The 19,428-nt window shown below is 36.8% G+C and overlaps 1 protein-coding gene across 2 annotated transcripts in view; it reads right to left on the bottom strand.

Moving 5' to 3' along the window:
• The window catches only part of LOC125261134, a 31,243-nt gene that overhangs the window by 10,157 nt on the left and 1,658 nt on the right, over positions 1-19,428 (bottom strand). Inside the window, exons 2-6 of one of the 2 annotated variants that reach the window (XM_048179734.1) lie at positions 17,349-17,554; positions 12,265-12,391; positions 11,825-12,055; positions 11,625-11,717; positions 11,228-11,538 (exon numbers count right to left, since the gene is read on the bottom strand). In XM_048179734.1, coding sequence (XP_048035691.1) covers positions 11,465-11,538; positions 11,625-11,717; positions 11,825-12,055; positions 12,265-12,391; positions 17,349-17,554 — 731 coding nt within the window. In that variant the 3' untranslated portion in view covers positions 11,228-11,464. Of the gene's footprint in view, positions 1-11,227; positions 11,539-11,624; positions 11,718-11,824; positions 12,056-12,264; positions 12,392-17,348; positions 17,555-19,428 lie in introns of those variants that run through there. The other variant, XM_048179735.1, reaches the window with a different exon arrangement.

Below are 19,428 nucleotides of genomic sequence, written 5' to 3'. Positions count from 1 at the left end.
ATTTTAACTATCACTGATAGCTTTGAAATCAGTCTATAATTATTTAAATTGGTTGGATCTCCACCTTTCAGCAGGGGTACAACCAAGGCAGATTTCCAGACATCTGTTCTAATGATAAATTGAAAATATATGCTAATGGGCCAGCAATAATCTCGGCAGCTACTTTCAAAAAAATATGGCTCAACTTCATCAGACCCTGCAGACTTCTTAATGTCCAGATTTTTTAAAGCCTTCAAAACTTCACTTCATGAAATAGGAGAAAATCTAAAAGTAGAACTATCTTCTCTCAAAAGAGGAGATTTTGTACATCACTCAGAGGAATTTCATTAAAAATTGAACCTGAAGAAATAAAATGCTTATTAAAAACATTTACCATGTCCGTCCTATTAGTAATAAGGCTATCTTTTACCAAAATTCGATCAGGAAAATCATTATATGACGTGGAGGGAGAAAGTGATTTAACGGTTTTCCAAAATTTAATAGGATTATTTAGATTTTGTGAGGTTTCATTTAGATAATATTCAGATTTTGATCTATGTATAAGAGCTGTACATTTATTTCTCAATTTTCTAAATGCTACCCAATCTCTATCTATATCCGATTTCCTCGCTATGGCCCAAGCCAGATTTCTTTCATGAAGGAGTTCAGATAATTCATTTGAGAACCATGAATTATCACGACCTTTAACTCTGAATGTCCTAACAGGTGCATGCCTATTCACAATCTTCAAGAATAAAGTGTGAAAATACTGCCATGCAATGGACACATCAGGTATTAAAAACGGATGAAAATAAATTCATGCAGAAACCCTTGTATATCAAACAGTTTAAAGCTCCTTTTTGTAATAAACCTAGGTTTTACTTTAAGAATTTTACAAACCCTTATAACAGCAACAGTACAGTGATCACTCACATCATCAGGAAAAACCCCTGTATAGGTGTATTTATGGGGTTTATTTGTCAATATAACATCTATTAAAGTGGACTTACTTGGGTTCTTATGATTTGGTCGTGTAGGTGATTCAATAAGTTGAGTAAAATTCACAGAATCACAATATGCTTTAAACTGTTCTGAATTTGATGTTAACCAATTCCAATTCAAATCACCCAATAATACAAGATCTTTAGAAAGCAGATTGGTTAAAACAGCTGACAATGAAGTGAGAGCATCACTGATAGCTGCTGGTGGTCTATAACAACCAACTATACATAAATGACAATCCTTTCCATATTCTAGGCCAATAGCCAAGAATTCAAATTGTTTAGGGAGAGAAACTGACTTCAGAACAGTAACATGATAATTTGATTTAATATACATTGCAACCCCACACCTTTTACTTTTACGATCAGTACGAAACACTTTATACCCCTCTAATGCAATATCGTGGCTTGAGACTGATTTTTTAAGCCACGTCTCAGAAATAAGCAAAACATCTGCTTTGGTCGTCTTGGCCCATATTGTAATTGATCTAATTTTGGCAACAGGCTACGAACATTTAAGTGTACAATGCCAAGGCCTGATCTATTTGAAAAATCCATTGGGATTGAAACAATTCCGACTGGACCAGGATTTGGATTAATACCGGCCAGTAAAAGCAACAACATTATCAGATATCGCTGCCTTAGATTTTTTAGTGAAGAATTACATTGTTCTTTACGAGAGTATGATGAAAAGATCTTAGTAATAAAAGTAAAGATAAGTGAATTCTTTGTCCTTGTGTCCATTGGCACAGAATTACTAGCAGCCCGAAATATGAAAATATTATCCGTACATTTTGTTGGCAAATACATATGGAGACGCTTTATCTTCCGTCTTCCTTGATATGTCCCATAATCCGTGCATAAAAATTACCGCACAAAAAAGTAGCATCTTCATGATACCAGCGTTGAAGTGAAAATCATGCAGACAAGAAACAAGCTAACGTTAGCTCAAACAGCTCCACAACCCCAACAAAGAGCAGACAGCCGAGGCGACAGCGCAAGAAACACAGGCCCTGTCCACGGGCAAACAGCAGCCGGAGAGCTCAGGAAGGGCAAACAAACACCACCAACCTCAACTGCCGATATCCTCGCCGCCACGATGATCTATGAGCTCCAGTTAGTTCAATATCCGTGAGTTCTCCAAGAAACAGCCAGGAGCTCTTCAAGAAACAACCGTAACCTTCCGTTCACCGTTGTTTAACGCAACCGCTTTCCAAAGCGAAAACATGATGACGGATGGCGACCCGGAATAGTGCAACAAGTAAGCACGCTTCACCCAACGCGGTCTGACTTTACTCCAGACTCAGTGCAACATAGAGTCTGATTTTAAAAACGGCTTCTTACAATAAACATACAACATTTAGACATACAAGATGTACAACTGCAGATTAGTAGATCAGACAAGACGGACACAAACACAGTGCTGCCATCTTGGATTGAAGTTTAAACCTATAATCTAGATTGAGACAGACTGCCTCAAAGCTCGTGTGTGCTGTGATGCACGAGATATCTGTGAGAGTATAAAAACAGTAGCAACTTCTCAGCATGTTTAACTGTGTACAACAGTAGTTTAAATGGCCACAGAGACATTGCACGGCTTTCATCCTCACTAATTTTGCGCTCTGGCTCAATTTGAAAAGGCTGATCCTGTTTTAAAAAGAACCACGCAGATATTAAGATAGTATGCATTGCTAGATTACCGTTGCACTAAAACATACAGATTAAAAGTATGAAAGGCATCAGGGCTAGGAAAGATGCGGTTCTTCCCATCCCCATTCCCACAACTTCCCATTCTTTTCTCCTCTCATCACTAATAAAGCATTTTACTTTGATTTTTATTTTATTTTTGTGTTGCAGTAAAATAGTAACAGGGCAGTGTCAGTAACTCTCCGAGAGCAACCATTTGACGTCATCGACATAGAACGCACTGTCACCTAAACAAAATGGCGTCCCCATTATCCAAATATGTCATGGATTTTTTAAATAATGTAAATCTTTCATGGGTTTTCTACTACATATTTCAATAAGAGACATAATTTATGTTATATTAAGCCATACAAGTCTTAACACCAGGGGTTCCCTTTAAAGTTCACTATGAAAATATTAAGTGCAGGCATCCAAATTCATCCCTCCAGCTCTTCTCACGAAACTCGCAGTATAAACTAATAAAAGTCCAATTTGATTTCATGGGTCTTTAACACATATGCTGAACTCTTTTACTTGGACTTAAAGTCTTTTATCTCACCGATAATTATTCCACAAACACTTTTAAGAAAACACTATTAAAGCACTAAACAAAACATGTAATCACTTAAAACAGACAACTCTATTACTATAACGCTGTAGATTATTTTTTGGAAAACTCTTAATGTAATATTACTGAGTTTTTATGTCAAAATTTTTAATCATTAGATGAGTTTGATCTGAAAGTCGACTCACATGCAGCAGTTTTCAGCAGCATCAGTCCAAAGATGATCTTCATTTCTCTAGAGTCCAGAAGAGCCCAATAATCCAGCAGAAGAGAGAAGATGCTGCTTCAGTCACACAATCAAGATCTGCTGACACTCATCTGTGCTCATGATATATTCAGACTACTGTACACTTCTGAGAGAAGAGGAAGTTGACATCATTTACTGCAGAAGTTTGAGGTTGAACATCTTTACAAGGACACAAAAATAACTAACACACATAAGTTTATTTTCTGTATTCCTGGTATTTAAACCACTGAAACAAAAATGAGGAACAAAATCAAGTCTGTTTAAGTTTCTGATGGGTTTGTTTCAATACTGACTGACAAATATGCATCACATTAAATTTATGTTAAGACTGTGTAATCCAAATGGATGTAAATTTTAAAATGTCACAGCATTGTGCAGACTATAGCCCTATTCGGATGGGATTAGTTTTACATGGGGAGGTGAAGTAAAGTAATTTTACCTCAGGACGTCTGTAATATTAATTGACCAATTCGCACGGGACAAGACATCTCAGTAAAACTATCAGAAGTGGGAGGGGAAACTCGATTTACGCACCGCCGTCACCTCCCTGTCGTCATGTGGGTATATGTTGCTTCCTGATACAATGTGCGCAAACACATATAATCTAAATATATAAACTATAAATAACAGTTAGGTCCGTTATACAAATTGTAATGTAATTCACTGAATGCGAATCGAAGTTGAACCCATGTGCAGTTTTATTGAAAAATGATATACGTGATACAAAACCAAAACCGGAGGCATAAAGACATAAACATAACTTGACTAAGAAGCATGAACTAACCATGAACAGATCTCACCAAGAGCAGTTACAGGAAACAATGGTAACAAGAGGGCTATTTATACACAAAGACTAATGGCTTAACAAGACACACCTGAAAGTAATCAACACAATGAACCAATAAGAAAACAGAACTGAAAAACACATGACCAAAACAACTATTCAGAAAATAGGGTTGTTCGACTTGATGCAGCGCCGCAAAGACCGATAGGTGGCTGAATTGAAGCAGTGCATGCCGGTAAGAAATGTTGTCCGACTTGAGACAGCGCTGACGTCATGTGACTGTGACGTATGGCTTTAAAGTATGGCGGGCCGGAAGGTCCAAAAATATGGCTACCGACTTGTCGCGGGAATTCACTATACAATTGCCAGTAGCCACTGAGTTTACCACTGATAGGGCGGCGGTGCATCTGCATACACACTCTCCTCACGCAGCGAACGACTCACTTTCCTCACACAGCTGACCACTGACTCTCCTCAGCTGGCGACTCACTCTCCTCACGCAGCGAACGACTCACTTTCCTCACACAGCTGACCACTGACTCTCCTCAGCCGGCGAATCACTTTCCTCACGCAGCCGGCGACTCACTTTCCTCACGCAGCGGACGAATCACTTTCCTCACGCAGCCGGCGACTCACTTTCCTCACGCAGCGGACGAATCACTTTCCTCACGCAGCCGACGACTCACTTTCCTCACGCAGCCGGCGAGTCACTTTCCGCAGCCGGCGAGTCACTTTCCGCAGCCGGCGAGTCACTTTCCGCAGCCGGCGAGTCACTTTCCCCAGCCGGCGACTCACTTTCCGCAGCCGGCGAGTCACTTTCTGCAGCCGGCGACTCACTTTCCTCACGCAGCATTAACTCTCCTCACGTTTCTTTTCAAATACTGTGATGGTGCAATAACTAACTACATCTAGTAAAATTGATCATTTTTGTGTTGTAAATGTAATTTATTCTGAAGCAATATTCCCATCAGTGTTCTGTAAACTGTTACTGTTAAGATGTAAACTGTTAATCATCAGATTTGTATATGCCCCCTTAAAGGGATAGGTCAATCAAAAATAAAAATTCTGTCATCATTGACTTACCTTCTAGTTGTTCCGAACCTGTATGAGTTTCTTTCTTCTGTTGAACTAAAAATATATTTTGAATGTCAGTAAACAAACAGCTGACTGTAGAGAGTGACTTTCATAGTAGGAAAAAAAAAATATATGGAAGTCACTGGCTACCATCAACTGTCTGGTTACTGACATTCTTCAAAATATCATCCTTTTTCTTTCTTCTGTTGAACTAAACTCATATAGGTTTGGAACAAACTAGACTGTAAGTCAATGATGACAGAATTATCATTATCATTATTATCATCAATTATCACAGGTTTAACGATCCCTTGAAATTGATTGTCATGGCATTTTTTTTTTTTTACCTTTATAAAAAGGTACTTTTCCCCTAACCTTGGCTATCAGTCTCATGTTAATTAGAATAACTCACTGTAGGGCTTTTACCGTTATTTTTTCCACGGCAGAGGAAACAGAATCTGCATCAGAAGTGGCATTTAGATGCATGTATAAAATTGAATATGAATGTGCAAAACAAGCATGAAAAACAGTTTAACAACTTTACAATAAAGATCTATAAAGCTTTTGTGGATTTTACAAATTATCTTTATACAATATATACAATATTCTGAAAAAGTGACATTTCCCTTTTTGCAAAGTTCAGATGTTGATAAAATATATAACTTTAACTAAAGATAAATTTTTGATTTGCAGCTGTCATGCTTAAACACTGGTTCTGCAGATTTTTGACATTTCAAATTTGCATTGTTTTTGTAAACATCACATTAGTTTATGGTATACGCTACTTTCATGTTTTTTTTTTTGTTTGTTTTTTTTTTTAATCAGCTTACAACAGATTCCTTATTTGATAACACCATTCAAAAGAGCATTCACTACAAATAACATTTTAAACAAGGCACCAACAGCTATACTGCTTGGGCCCCTAAACAGTGACTGTTTCACTGAGTCTAATGTGATGGTTGTATCTTTAGTTAAAGTTATATATTTTATCAACATTTGAACTTTGCAAAAAGGGAAATGTCACTTTTTCAGAATATTGTATATTAAAGATAATTTGTAAAATCCACAAAAGCTTTATAGATCTTTATTGTAAAGTTGTTAAACAGTGTTTTTCATGCTTGTTTTGCACATTCATATTCAATTTTATACATGCATCTAAATGCCACTTCTGATGCAGATTCTGTTTCCTCTGCCGTGGAAAAAATAACGGTAAAAGCCCTACAGTGAGTTATTCTAATTAACATGAGACTGATAGCCAAGGTTAGGGGAAAAGTACCTTTTTATAAAGGTAAAAAAAAAAAAATGCCATGACAATCAATTTCAAGGGATCGTTAAACCTGTGATAATTGATGATAATAATGATAATGATAATTCTGTCATCATTGACTTACAGTCTAGTTTGTTCCAAACCTATATGAGTTTAGTTCAACAGAAGAAAGAAAAAGGATGATATTTTGAAGAATGTCAGTAACCAGACAGTTGATGGTAGCCAGTGACTTCCATATATTTTTTTTTTCCTACTATGAAAGTCACACGCTACAGTCAGCTGTTTGTTTACTGACATTCAAAATATATTTTTAGTTCAACAGAAGAAAGAAACTCATACAGGTTCGGAACAACTAGAAGGTAAGTCAATGATGACAGAATTTTTATTTTTGATTGACCTATCCCTTTAAGGGGGCATATACAAATCTGATGATTAACAGTTTACATCTTAACAGTAACAGTTTACAGAACATTGATGGGAATATTGCTTCAGAATAAATTACATTTACAACACAAAAATGATCAATTTTACAGTAGATGTAGTTAGTTATTGCACCATCACAGTATTTGAAAAGAAACGTGAGGAGAGTTAATGCTGCGTGAGGAAAGTGAGTCGCCGGCTGCAGAAAGTGACTCGCCGGCTGCGTGAGGAAAGTGAGTCGCCGGCTGCGTGAGGAAAGTGATTCGTCCGCTGCGTGAGGAAAGTGAGTCGTCCGCTGCGTGAGGAAAGTGAGTCGCCGGCTGCGTGAGGAAAGTGATTCGTCCGCTGCGTGAGGAAAGTGAGTCGTCCGCTGCGTGAGGAAAGTGACTCGCCGGCTGCGTGAGGAAAGTGATTCGTCCGCTGCGTGAGGAGAGTGAGTCGCCGGCTGAGGAGAGTCAGTGGTCAGCTGCGTGAGGAAAGTGAGTCGTTCGCTGCGTGAGGAGAGTGTGTATGCAGATGCACCGCCGGCCTATCAGTGGTAAACTCAGTGGCTACTGGCAATTGTATAGTGAATTCCCGCGACAAGTCGGTAGCCATATTTTTGGACCTTCCGGCCCGCCATATTAAAGTACCGCAAGAGCGATTCGAGATCAGCAACCTGAGTCAGCCAGCGCAGTTTCTCAAGAGGAGCTGCACGAGCGCTGATGACGACACAGCTGTTCCATGATTGGCCGGATTCACCGCATGACAACGATCACGTGTGTTTCAGAAGGAATCGTCGTGGAGCCGGAGGCGGAGTCGCGATATCAAACTTCCGCCCAGGCGACTGCGTCATCATTCATGTATTTTAAATAGACTATAAAAATTATACACAATTTAAAAGTCTACCTATAAAATAATAGGCTATTCTGTTTCTAGAGCAATAATATTTTTGAAACAGCAAATTCAGTAGATAAAATCAATATAATATGCCACTAGAAACAACTCTAAATCGCCAGAAACGGTCCTGCCATTTTAAATCAAGTTCAACTAACGTTACAGGAGATCGATTGCTGTAATTAGAGTAAGTTATCATTAGTTTTGTCCTGCTAATTATTATTTTATACCCATAAAAATAATAAGTAACTGCCAGATAACGATCACCTGCTTTTTCCCGACATGGTTAACATTAGGTGTGTAATCTTAACTAATAACATTTATTAATTACCTTATAACGCCCATATTTAATGTTACAGAAAAAAGTTCAGTGATCAGTCAGATCCTGTAGGTCAGTTAGTACAGTTTACTGCTGAACAACTCATTTTGTTGGTGTTAAATAACAAAGAAATCGAAAATTAACAGTTAGTTAATACATCTTCAATCTCCCCTCGAAGCTCCGACAGTCCTCAGACAAGCTGTCAATCAACTTCGAATCATGACGACACGCCCCGTTTTTATAGCATCAAATTGCTAGCTAAAATCTAAATCATCACAAAAACGAACAATTGAATATATATCAGCGTGATAACAACTACCTTAAATGACCAGAACCATCTTTCAGAAAGTTTTATTTGAAGCAGAATTTATTTTTAAGTTTTCACTGAAGTCTCATTCGACTGCATTGAGAGGGCGGGGTTTATGACCTGTACTGCATCCAGCCTCCAGGGGGCGATCAAAGAGCCCGCGGCTTCACTTTTCAGGACGTATGAGACACACCCGTTTCAGCTCCTCCCCGCCTGCACGCGGCTAATCTCGCCGATCGGTTACATCCAGCCGCAGCCGATGTCGAACACACCTAATGGCACATAAACAGGGGAAGCACGTGGCAAGATCACATGAGGGCAAGGGAATCACATGACAAACAGGAAACATAACTGTGACAATACAAAATAAAAGACATGAAAACCTAAATGTGATACCAAATGTGATGTTGATTGGTCTAAAAAATGCCTCTAAAGAGTTTTGGTTTTGGTTCGAGATGTATGTATAAGTTTAATTTCTTTTTTTTTTTTTTAATGAAAAACAACACTTTGAACACTTCCACTGTCGAAAGCACAGAGAGACTCTCAAACAGAAGAAACAGAGATGTGGAGCAGGACTCAATGCTTTCAGATGCTGAAGTGACTCTCATCATCAAGCACAAGCATTAACCAAGTAATTAAAACTGCCATGTTTATTTGCACTTAATCATGAATTCTTTACCACTCATAAATTCAGTGTCATTTCTGTTTCTTTCAAGACTCTGAAAGCCACCTATGCAAGCATGTGAAAGAGCTACATGATGAGATCCGGACAGATCCGCTCTGATACGCTGATCATCAGATGATTCCTCAAACCCTCAGATTCATCTGTGCACAAAACTGCTCCACACATGACATGTGATTTTGTTTCATTCACACGTGAGAATAGAGAGGCTAAAGTTCTGTAGTGCAGTTTTAAAGGTGCCCTAGAATTAAAAAAAATGAATTTATCTTGTCATAGTTGAATAACAAGAGTTCAGTACATGGAAATGACATACAGTGAGTCTCAAACTCCATTGTTTCCTCCTTCTTATATAAATCTAATTTGTTTAAAAGACCTCCGAAGAACAGGCGAATCTCAACATAACACTGACTGTTACGTAACAGTCGGGATCATTAATATGTACGCCCCCAATATTTGCATATGCCAGCCCATGTTCAAGGCATTACACAAGGGCAGCCAGTATTAACGTCTGGATCTGTGCACAGCTGAATCATCAGACTAGGTAAGCAAGCAAGAACAATAGAGAAAAATGGCAGATGGAGCAATAATAACTGACATGATCCATGATATCATGATATTTTTAGTGATATTTGTAAATTGTCTTTCTAAATGTTTCGTTAGCATGTTGCTAATGTACTGTTAAATGTGGTTAAAGTTACCATTGTTTATTACTGTATTCACGGAGACAAGAGCCGTCGCTATTTTCATTTTTAAACACTTGCAGTCTGTATAATTCACAAACACAACTTCATTCTTTATAAATCTCTCCAACAGTGTGTAATGTTAGCTTTAGCCACGGAGCACTATCAAACTCATTCAGAATCAAATGTAAACATCCAAATAAATACTGTACTTAAGCGATTAGACATCCTGCATGACGAACACTTTGTAAAGATCCATTTTGAGGGTTATATTAGCTGTGTGAACTTTGTTTATGCTGGTTAAGGCAAGCGCGAGCTCCGGGGGAGGGGAGCACAAGATTTAAAGGGGCCGCAGCCTGAATCGGCGAGACATATCCAGCTGCAGACCCGCAGCACCACAGTTTCAGAACCGCAGCCACAGAACGGAAGTGAGGGGTGGGGCTTAAACAGTCATATTTGCGCATACATGTCATTTTCTTTTGTTAAATATAAGTTGTTTTTATATGTATTTTGATCGGATCGATGTCTACAGTATTTAACCCTGTAAAGCCCACTGTTGCAGAATTACAACATCACTTTCAACTATTTTAAAAAAAGGCTTGCAAATGTTTTTCATTCATTGACATTAAGCATAGGCTGTTTTAAAATTGTGCTCTTTGTACATCATGATATCTTATGCATATTAGGCCTATATGAACAGTAAAATTTATTTAAAAGTATTGTTGTTAAATACTGTAGACATCGATCCGATCAAAATCCATGTAAAAACAACTTATCTTTAACAAAAGAAAATGACATGTATGGGTCGCGCAAATAAGACTGTTAAGCCCCGCCCCTCACTTCCGTTCTGTGGCTGCGGTTCTGAAACCGCGGTGCTGCAGCTGGATACTATTGGAATCGGCTCATTTCTAATGATGCCCCAAAATCTATGGAGTATTTTGAGCTGAAACTTCACAGACACATTCAGGGGACACCTTAGACTTATATTACATCTTTTAAAAAGACGTTCTACTGCACCTTTAAATCTGTCAAATAAACTTTATAGAAATAAACACACAAGTCTATAATGTAATGTTTGAATAATAAGTGTCAAAGATGAGACACTTTCCTGGTTTTGTATAGCGACATCTGCAGGAGGAAACAAGAGTTACAGCTGGACTCCTAAATTTAATTTTATATTTTGATATCTATTTATATATATATATATATATATATATATATATTGCAAACTTGTTTAAATTTAATTCATGCGCTTTCTGAAATAAAATAAAAATTGTCTAGGCCTATTAAATAATTTTTTTTTTGAGTTGCATTTTTGACTGCAAAAACAGTTTAATTAAAGTTTTTATTTTCATTTAACTCAATACCAAATTAATCTTAACAATTTCAACATATTTAATCTACAATTCTTAGATTAAAGTTAGATTAGTTTTGAAATATTCTATAATGACAACGATCTTGTGAAATAAGTAAATCAGTGACTCCAGATGTGTAAAATAAATGTTGGATGGATGTGAAAGTCTTGGCCGTTCTGAAGTGATTTCTCATAGATGTGATGAGATCTGCTGCTGCTCTCCTCAATCTTCTGCTGTGTGTTCATGTCCTTCTCTAAATCTTCTCATTCTCACTTGTTGATCTTCCTGTTTCTTTCCTAAAAGCATCAGATTCTCATCGTCATCTTCACACTCTTAATATTTGCATGTCAAATCCATAATGATGATGATAAATGTCTCTGACCTGACGTGTGTCTCATGTAGATGTGAAAACCTCCTAACAGACCCAACAGAAACATCATCTGAAAACACCAGACCAGAACAAACACCGCAGACTCTGAAAACAACACAGACACACCAATCAATCAATCAATCTATCAATAAATTAGTTATTTAATCTATATTGGGTTGTTGATATCTGTAGATGAACAGAAATCATCTCACCAGGACAGTGTTTTACACTAACAGTCTTCTGTCGGTGACTGACGTGGTTCTTCACGCTGCAGCTGATGTTTCCATCAGTTCCCTCATCCAGTTCAATGATGTTTCCATCCATCAGTGGATCTCCATTCAGAGTCCAGCTGAAGAGGAGCAGATCTCCATCAGAGGAGCAGGACGCCCTCATCACCCCACTGGAGGAGCAGATGATTGACACTTCCACTGAGCCAATAGGAGCTGGAGGGAGGGACACATGACAGTCACATGACAAACACAGCAGAATGCCATCCTTCCACACTACTCATATATTCCTGGAGTATGTAGTGTGTTTACTGTGTGTTACATGAATAAAAACCTTCACAGAGATTCATCTGATTGATTTGCATGAGAGTGAGATCTTTGGAGAACATGAGATTGTAATGAGTCTGATGAGAGAGTTACTGTACCTTCAACAATCACTTGAAGATATTTAGATGTTTCTGTGCCGTATGAGTCTTCGAGATATAATCTGTAAGTCCCTGAATCTGCTCTGATCACAGGGTTTATTATCAGAGTCCCATTAATGAATGACACCCCAGGTGAAAAAGAATTCTATTAAAAATATACTTTAATAAAGTGTACTAAGTATATTTTCTACATTTTGTACTATTTTCGTCAAATCCAAGTATAGTTAAGTGTATTCAATTATGTATTAACTTCAACTTAACATATATTTAACTACACTTCTAGTGTAAATTGTATACTAAAATGGAACAACTTTTTTTAAACTTCAAGTGCACTAAAATACACTAATGAAAATCAAGATTCATGAGCAATTAAGCACACTTAGAGTACAATTGCATTGTATTTCCATTCTAATGGAAATACACTTAAAAAGGCATTGCAGTGCAAATTATATTTGTGTTTAAGTACATTTTGTGCATACTGCTATCATACTTATAATTACTATAAACAGTTAATTTAGTATGCCTCTGTAACATTTCAAGTGATCTACAAATGCACTTCCTAACTATATTTAGTGCTTTTAAAGTGTCCCACTATGACAATAATAATGTTTTTGAAGTGAAGTTCAATTACAACCTAAACATCATAGACACATACTTTCAGTGCAATGTTATTATAGTGTAAGGTAGAAACAAATTGAAAGTACATTTCATTTGTAATTTTATCCCCATTTTGCTATACTTAAGCATGAATGTTGGTATTACACTACAAGTGTATTACATTAAAATTCAGTTCAAGTACATTAAATCAACAGATTACAAATTGCATTTCAGAAAAGGATCTTTATTATTAACACAAAAGTAACACACAAAAGCAGATATTGGCAAAAGGAAGAACTTTGAACAGTCGACTTTCTCTGAAATGCCGGGAACAGAACAATGGCAAACAACTTACTACACATGCATATCTACAGGTGCTGGTCATATAATTAGAATATCGTGAAAAAGTTCATTTTTTCATTGTAAATTATTTAAAAAAAATGAAACTTTCATTTATACTAGATTCCCTACATGTAAAGTAAAACATTTAAAAAGTTTTTTTTTTTTTAATTTGTTGATTAGAGCGTACAGCTCATGAAAGTCCAAAATCCAGTATCTCAAAATATTAGAATATTTACATTTGAGTTTCATTAAATGACCATCCCTACAGTATAAATTCTGGGTATCTCTTGTTCTTTGTAACCACACTAATGGGGAAGACTGCTGACTTGGCAATGGTCCAGGAGACAATCATTGACACCCTCCACAGAGAGAGTAAGTCACAGAAGGTCATTACTGAATGTGGTGGCTGTTTACAGAGTGATGTATCAAAGCATATTAAATGCAAAGTTGACTAGAAGGAAGAAATTGGGTAAGCAAAGGTGCACAAGCAACAGGGATGACCGCAAGCTTGAGAATACTGTCAAGTAAAGCCGATTCAGACACTTGGGAGAGCTTCACAATGAGTCGAATGAAGCCGGAGTCAGCACATCAAGAGTCACCACACTCAGACATCTTCAGGAAAAGGACTACCAAGCCACTTCTGAAACAGAAACAACGTCAGAAGCATCTTACCTGGGCTAAGGAGAAAAAGAACTGGACAGTGAACAGTGGTCGAAAGTCCTCTTTTCAGATAAAATTAAATTTTGCATTTCATGTTGAAATCATGGACCCAGAGTCTGAAGGAAGACTGGAGAGGCACAGAATCCAAGCTGCTTGTAGTCTAGTGGGAATTTTCTGAAGTTAGTAATGATTTGGGGGGCCGTGACATCTGCTGGTGTTGGTCCATTGTGTTTTATCAAATGCAAAGTCAATGCAGCCATCTTCCAGGAGATTTTGGAGCACTTTATGCTTCCATCTGCTGATAAGCTTTATGGAGATGCTGATTTCCTTTTCCAGCAGGACTTTAGCACCTGCTAACAGTGCAACAACCACTTCCAAGTGGTTTGCTGACCATGATATTACTGTGTTTTATTGGCCAGCCAACATGCCTGACCTGACCCTATGGGATATTTTCAAGAGAAAGATGAGAAACAGTTGATCCAACAATATACGGATGATCTGAAGGCTCAATAGTGCCTCAGCAGTGCCACAGGCTGATCACTTCCATGCCACACTTCACTGATGCTGTAATTTGTGCTAGGAGCAAGTCATTTGCTGAAATATGTGCTGCCGACCAAGTATTGAGTGTACAAATGAACATACTTTAAAGAACTTGAACTTTTCTGTTTTGAAAATCCATTTTTTGATTGATCTTAGGAAATATTCTAATATTTTGAGATACTGGATTTTGGACTTTCATGAGCTGTACGCTCTAATCATCAAAATTAAAAAAAAAAAAAAAACTTTTGAAATGTTTTACTTTACATGTAGGGAATCTAGAATATATGAAAGTTTCATTTTTTAAAATATCGCTCCCTCACTGCATCTGTGAAAACAGGAAAGAGACATGGGGATGAATTAAAACAGGATAGACAATGTATAACATTGAAATACAATCATTGATTATAATGGATTTGTCAATCAGTCATGACAATGGATTTGGATTCATAACTATGACATTACTGTACCTAAAATTGCGTTGGTTTTTTCTGGCTCAAGCTGCTCCTTCAGCTTGCCTTTTTTTCCTTTCCCTGTGAGGGTTGCCTATAAACGCAACATGTCACTTGTGGTCACAGTATTGGTACCAGAGGCCAGAGGCCTTGTAGTTATATCCGTACCAGGGCTGGGATGAACAAAGTTTCACGTGGAGCATTCTGAGATATTTTTTTTGCTGAATTACCGCGGAGTGCGAGTTGTGCTAAAAAATAAACTGCCGGGATAATCACACAGTGCTTGCCGTAGGCTACACGTCCAATAATGACATGTCCGATTCGCGAACTAATGACTCATTTGAACTGATTCACTTAAATGAATAGTTAAAACAACTGATCTGTCCAACACTGAACTCATGAGACGTCTGAATCGGTGTATAACAAATCGGTACACTTTACAATAATGTTCCATTTATTAAATTCTAGTTACCTACATTAATATTTCTTTTTAAGAAAAAGGTGAGTGGCAGAGTGTACTACTATACGTTGTTGTTATTTTTATGTGAATGAAGAATTAAAAGATGCACTTTTTTTCAGTAAGCTTAAAGCTATGTGTTTTCAACAAATGTTAAATTCTGTTGGTTCAGGAAGGACACCATGACAGGCTGCTGGCTCCCACTGTCGCTGTTAATTTTTATTTATTTTTTGTTGGAAAAGCACTTAAATAGCTTAAAGCCCTCAAGTTTACATTGGTTACTGTATTCTTTCAATTGCTCTAAACAAGTATTTTGGGTGACCTTTTTTTTTATTGAATGACATCAATTTGTTATTTTCATCTGAAAGAAGAATTACAAGATGCACTTTTTTATTAGTAAGCTAGGCCTATGTGTTTAAGGCTTACGCTACGTCTCTGACTAAGAATGCATTACTTTGCACTTGTATAGTCTTTTATTTTGGACTTTTTACAAATTGGTAATAGTCAATTAATGGGGAGATTATCGATAATCGAATCAAACCGAAATAGAATCGGACTGAAAAAAACAAAAACAAAAAAGAGTCGTTAGATTAATCGATGCACCGAAAAATAATCGCTAAATTAATCATAAAAAAAAAATTATCGTTTATCCCAGGCCTAATCCAACCCACTGTCACTTTTACCATATTGCTTAATCAGTGAAATTCAAACAAGAAGTATTAACAGTAGTCAATGACGGCAAAAATGGCAGAGTTAAGTGGATTTTCAAATTTGTAATCTGGGAAGTCAGGTCTGTATTCCAAGACATAACGTGAACATGCATGTTCTTCAAATTAAAGGGTTAGTTCACCCAAATAGCAAAATTATGTCATTAATAACTTACCCTCATGTTGTTCCAAACCCGTAAGACCTCCATTTATCTTTGGAACAAAGTTTATTTTAGATTTAGTCCGAGAGCTCTCTGTGTGTCCAGAAAGGTAAGAAAAACATCATCAAAGTAGTCCATGTGACATCAGAGGGTCAGTTAGAATTTTTTGAAGCATCAAAAATACATTTTGGTCCAAAAATAGCAAAAACTACGACTTTATTCAGCATTGTCTTCTTTTCCGTGTCTGTTGTGAGAGAGAGTTCAAAACAAAGCAGTTTGTGATATCCGGTTCGCGAACGAATCATTCGATGTAACCGGATCTTTTTGAACCAGTTCACCAAATCGAACTGAATCGTTTTAAACGGTTCGCGTCTCCAATACGCATTAATCCACAAATGACTTAAGCTGTTAACTTTTTTAATGTGGCTGACACTCCCTCTGAGTTCAAACAAACCAATATCCCCGAGTAATTCATGTACTCAAACAGTACACTGACTGAACTGCTGTGAAGAGAGAACTGAAGATGAACACCGAGCCGAGCCAGATAACGAACAACAGACTGACTGATTACACTACAGATGAAGTGAAATCAGTGTACACTTTAATAAATTATACTTTGTATTAAAAATAATCGTACTTACTAAAAGTACACTAAATTACCACTATACATTTTTGTATTTTAACATATTTTATGAGAGCACTCTGATATGCCACTAAAAATACACTTATTTTAGAGTGTACTGTATAAAGAGTACAGAAGTCACACTTCTAATGAAGTGAGAACATAGTACACTTTAAAAAAAAGTATACTAACAATTAATTTCCAAAAAAATATACTTCCCATAAGTACACTGAATTGCCACTCTAAGTATGTCAAATTTAATACACTTAAAAAAAATAAACTTCAATACAATTTAAAATACATTTACAACAAAGTACACTTTCAAAAAGTACATTTAAAAAATAATTTGATTACTGATAAATTAGTATACTTACTGTTTGGACTATTAAGTTGAACTTAATTACATCTTTTTCGAAGTATACTTTTAAAAAGTACAAACCAAATACTCTTTAAATAAAGTACAACAAGTAGAAGTATACTTGTTTTATAATTCATGTACTTCATTCATATTTCAAATACACTAAAGTATACTACTTTTTTACCTGGGACTTCAGGTCTGTTATTAATAAGATGACATCCACTCTTCTTTATTGTGCCTTTTTTTATTGTACAAACTGGATCTTCTTCTGTGCTGCTTATTTTCTTTTTTATCGTTAGGTTATATTTACTAGTGTCCGCCATCTTCAGATTGAGTTTGTGTCCCAGAGCTGCGTAACAGAGATCTGACTGATTAAACCTGCAGTTAAACTCCAGACCTGAAGAACAAAACACACACACACACACACACACACACACACACACACACACACACACACACACACACACACACACAAATAGAGTGAATTAAAATATTACACAAACATTCATATAATTTTATAGCGTCACTGAGATTTATATTTGCTAGAACCTAATCTTGTGTCTTTGAGCAGTACACTAGCACATACACTGTACAAAAATCTCAACATTATTTTTTGTTTCTTTTTTACATGCATAGGCTTTTTTATGTTTTACTTACTTCCAGAAGTTGGGATACATTGGGATACAGAGAGAGAGAGAGAGAGAGAGAGAAAGCAGCAGAACACTATCCAAATCACATGAGAATGTACTTTAACAGTATAGAATATAATAGAACAGAAAAATAAAATGCTAGCTTAGTTTGTAAACTCATTAAAGTAATCTATCATTAGGTTTATAAGAAGAGTGGAGGCTGATGAATTTGGACTCCTGACTTAGTATCTTTAGTGAACTTTAAGACATAGAAGTCAGATTTTTATTTAATGAGTATTTAACACTCATTCTAAGTTATTAATTGCACACTTCAGACAGAAAAAAGAACAGAGAAGATTAAAATAAATTGTGAAGGCAGTTGAAAGATTTCTAGGTGTAAAAGGGTTCACATGGGAGAAAGTTAGGTTTGGACTAACTTTGGAGTCTCAGCAAAGTCAGGAAACATGGGTCGTTCATTAATCTGGATGATATTACAGTTTTTCTCAATTGCTTACACACTAAAATTAAAAATAACACACAGTTACTGAAACTCTACACTCAAGGAGCAAAACCTCAGCCCAGATCTGCTCAACTATAAGCACATTCTCAGCCTCACACTTTTTGCACAACACTAAAACACACTTCTCTACATCAGATACAGAAATCTAACATAATGTCACTTCTTTGCCATTTCAAGACACTGCTTTCCAAAATACCTCCCCTATAAACCAATTGATCAAACACAGCCGTCAGGTGTGCAGACACTTAGGTGCTTAACTGTAAACTCAAGAATCAGGTGCAAGTAAAAAGGCAAAAGGTGAGTTTATGTGTCTTCAACAAAATGGAAGGCAATGTTGCAGTAAGAGGAAGAGGGAGAAACATCTTTGGCAATTTATTTATATAGCACAATTAAATACAATCTATGTTGTCCAATGTGCTTTTCAATAGCTAAAAACATATCAGCATATCAGCGAAAGGTATGATAGAGAATGGCACTCCTCAGGGGAGTGTCATAAGTCCATTACTGTTTATTATCATGATAAATTATGTGTTTACAAGGGTGGATACGAATATTTGCAGATCTTTATTTGCAGATGATGGAGCTCTGTGGTACAGAGGAGGGAATATAAAGTATGTTGTGAGAAGAATCCAAAATGCATTACAGTTTTTCTCAATTGTTTACACACAAATATTGGTACTTGAGACACAATGACCACAGCATGTAACTCATGCACCAACCCCCTGAACCAATTCTGCTAAACTACAAGCACAATTCCTGCTTTACACTCACATTGCAGTTCTAAAACACACTTTTTTCAAAACACTACACACAATTCTCTGCATTTGGCACAATTTTCGGGCAGAAAAATCTCTTGTTTTCACAAGGAACACACTGCCATTCAAATATGCACACTGACTCATCACATGGGCAAACACCTGTCACACATTTTTACAATTAGCAAACAGAGCTTTAGCATAAAAGGGCAACAGGTGAGCTCTTCTGTTTTGGAGCAATGGATGCCAACAATGGAAACAGAGGCAGAGCAGCATAGTTTTTTTTTACTGTAACTGTATACAGTAAATTCTTCTGTTGTTTTGTACGGTATGTGCAACTTTGCATTGGTTGGGATGTGCACTGTAC

The sequence above is a fragment of the Megalobrama amblycephala genome, unplaced genomic scaffold (assembly GCF_018812025.1).
Source record: "Megalobrama amblycephala isolate DHTTF-2021 unplaced genomic scaffold, ASM1881202v1 scaffold331, whole genome shotgun sequence".
Lineage (NCBI taxonomy): Eukaryota > Metazoa > Chordata > Actinopteri > Cypriniformes > Xenocyprididae > Megalobrama > Megalobrama amblycephala.
This window is presented reverse-complemented; position numbering and strand designations above follow the sequence as displayed.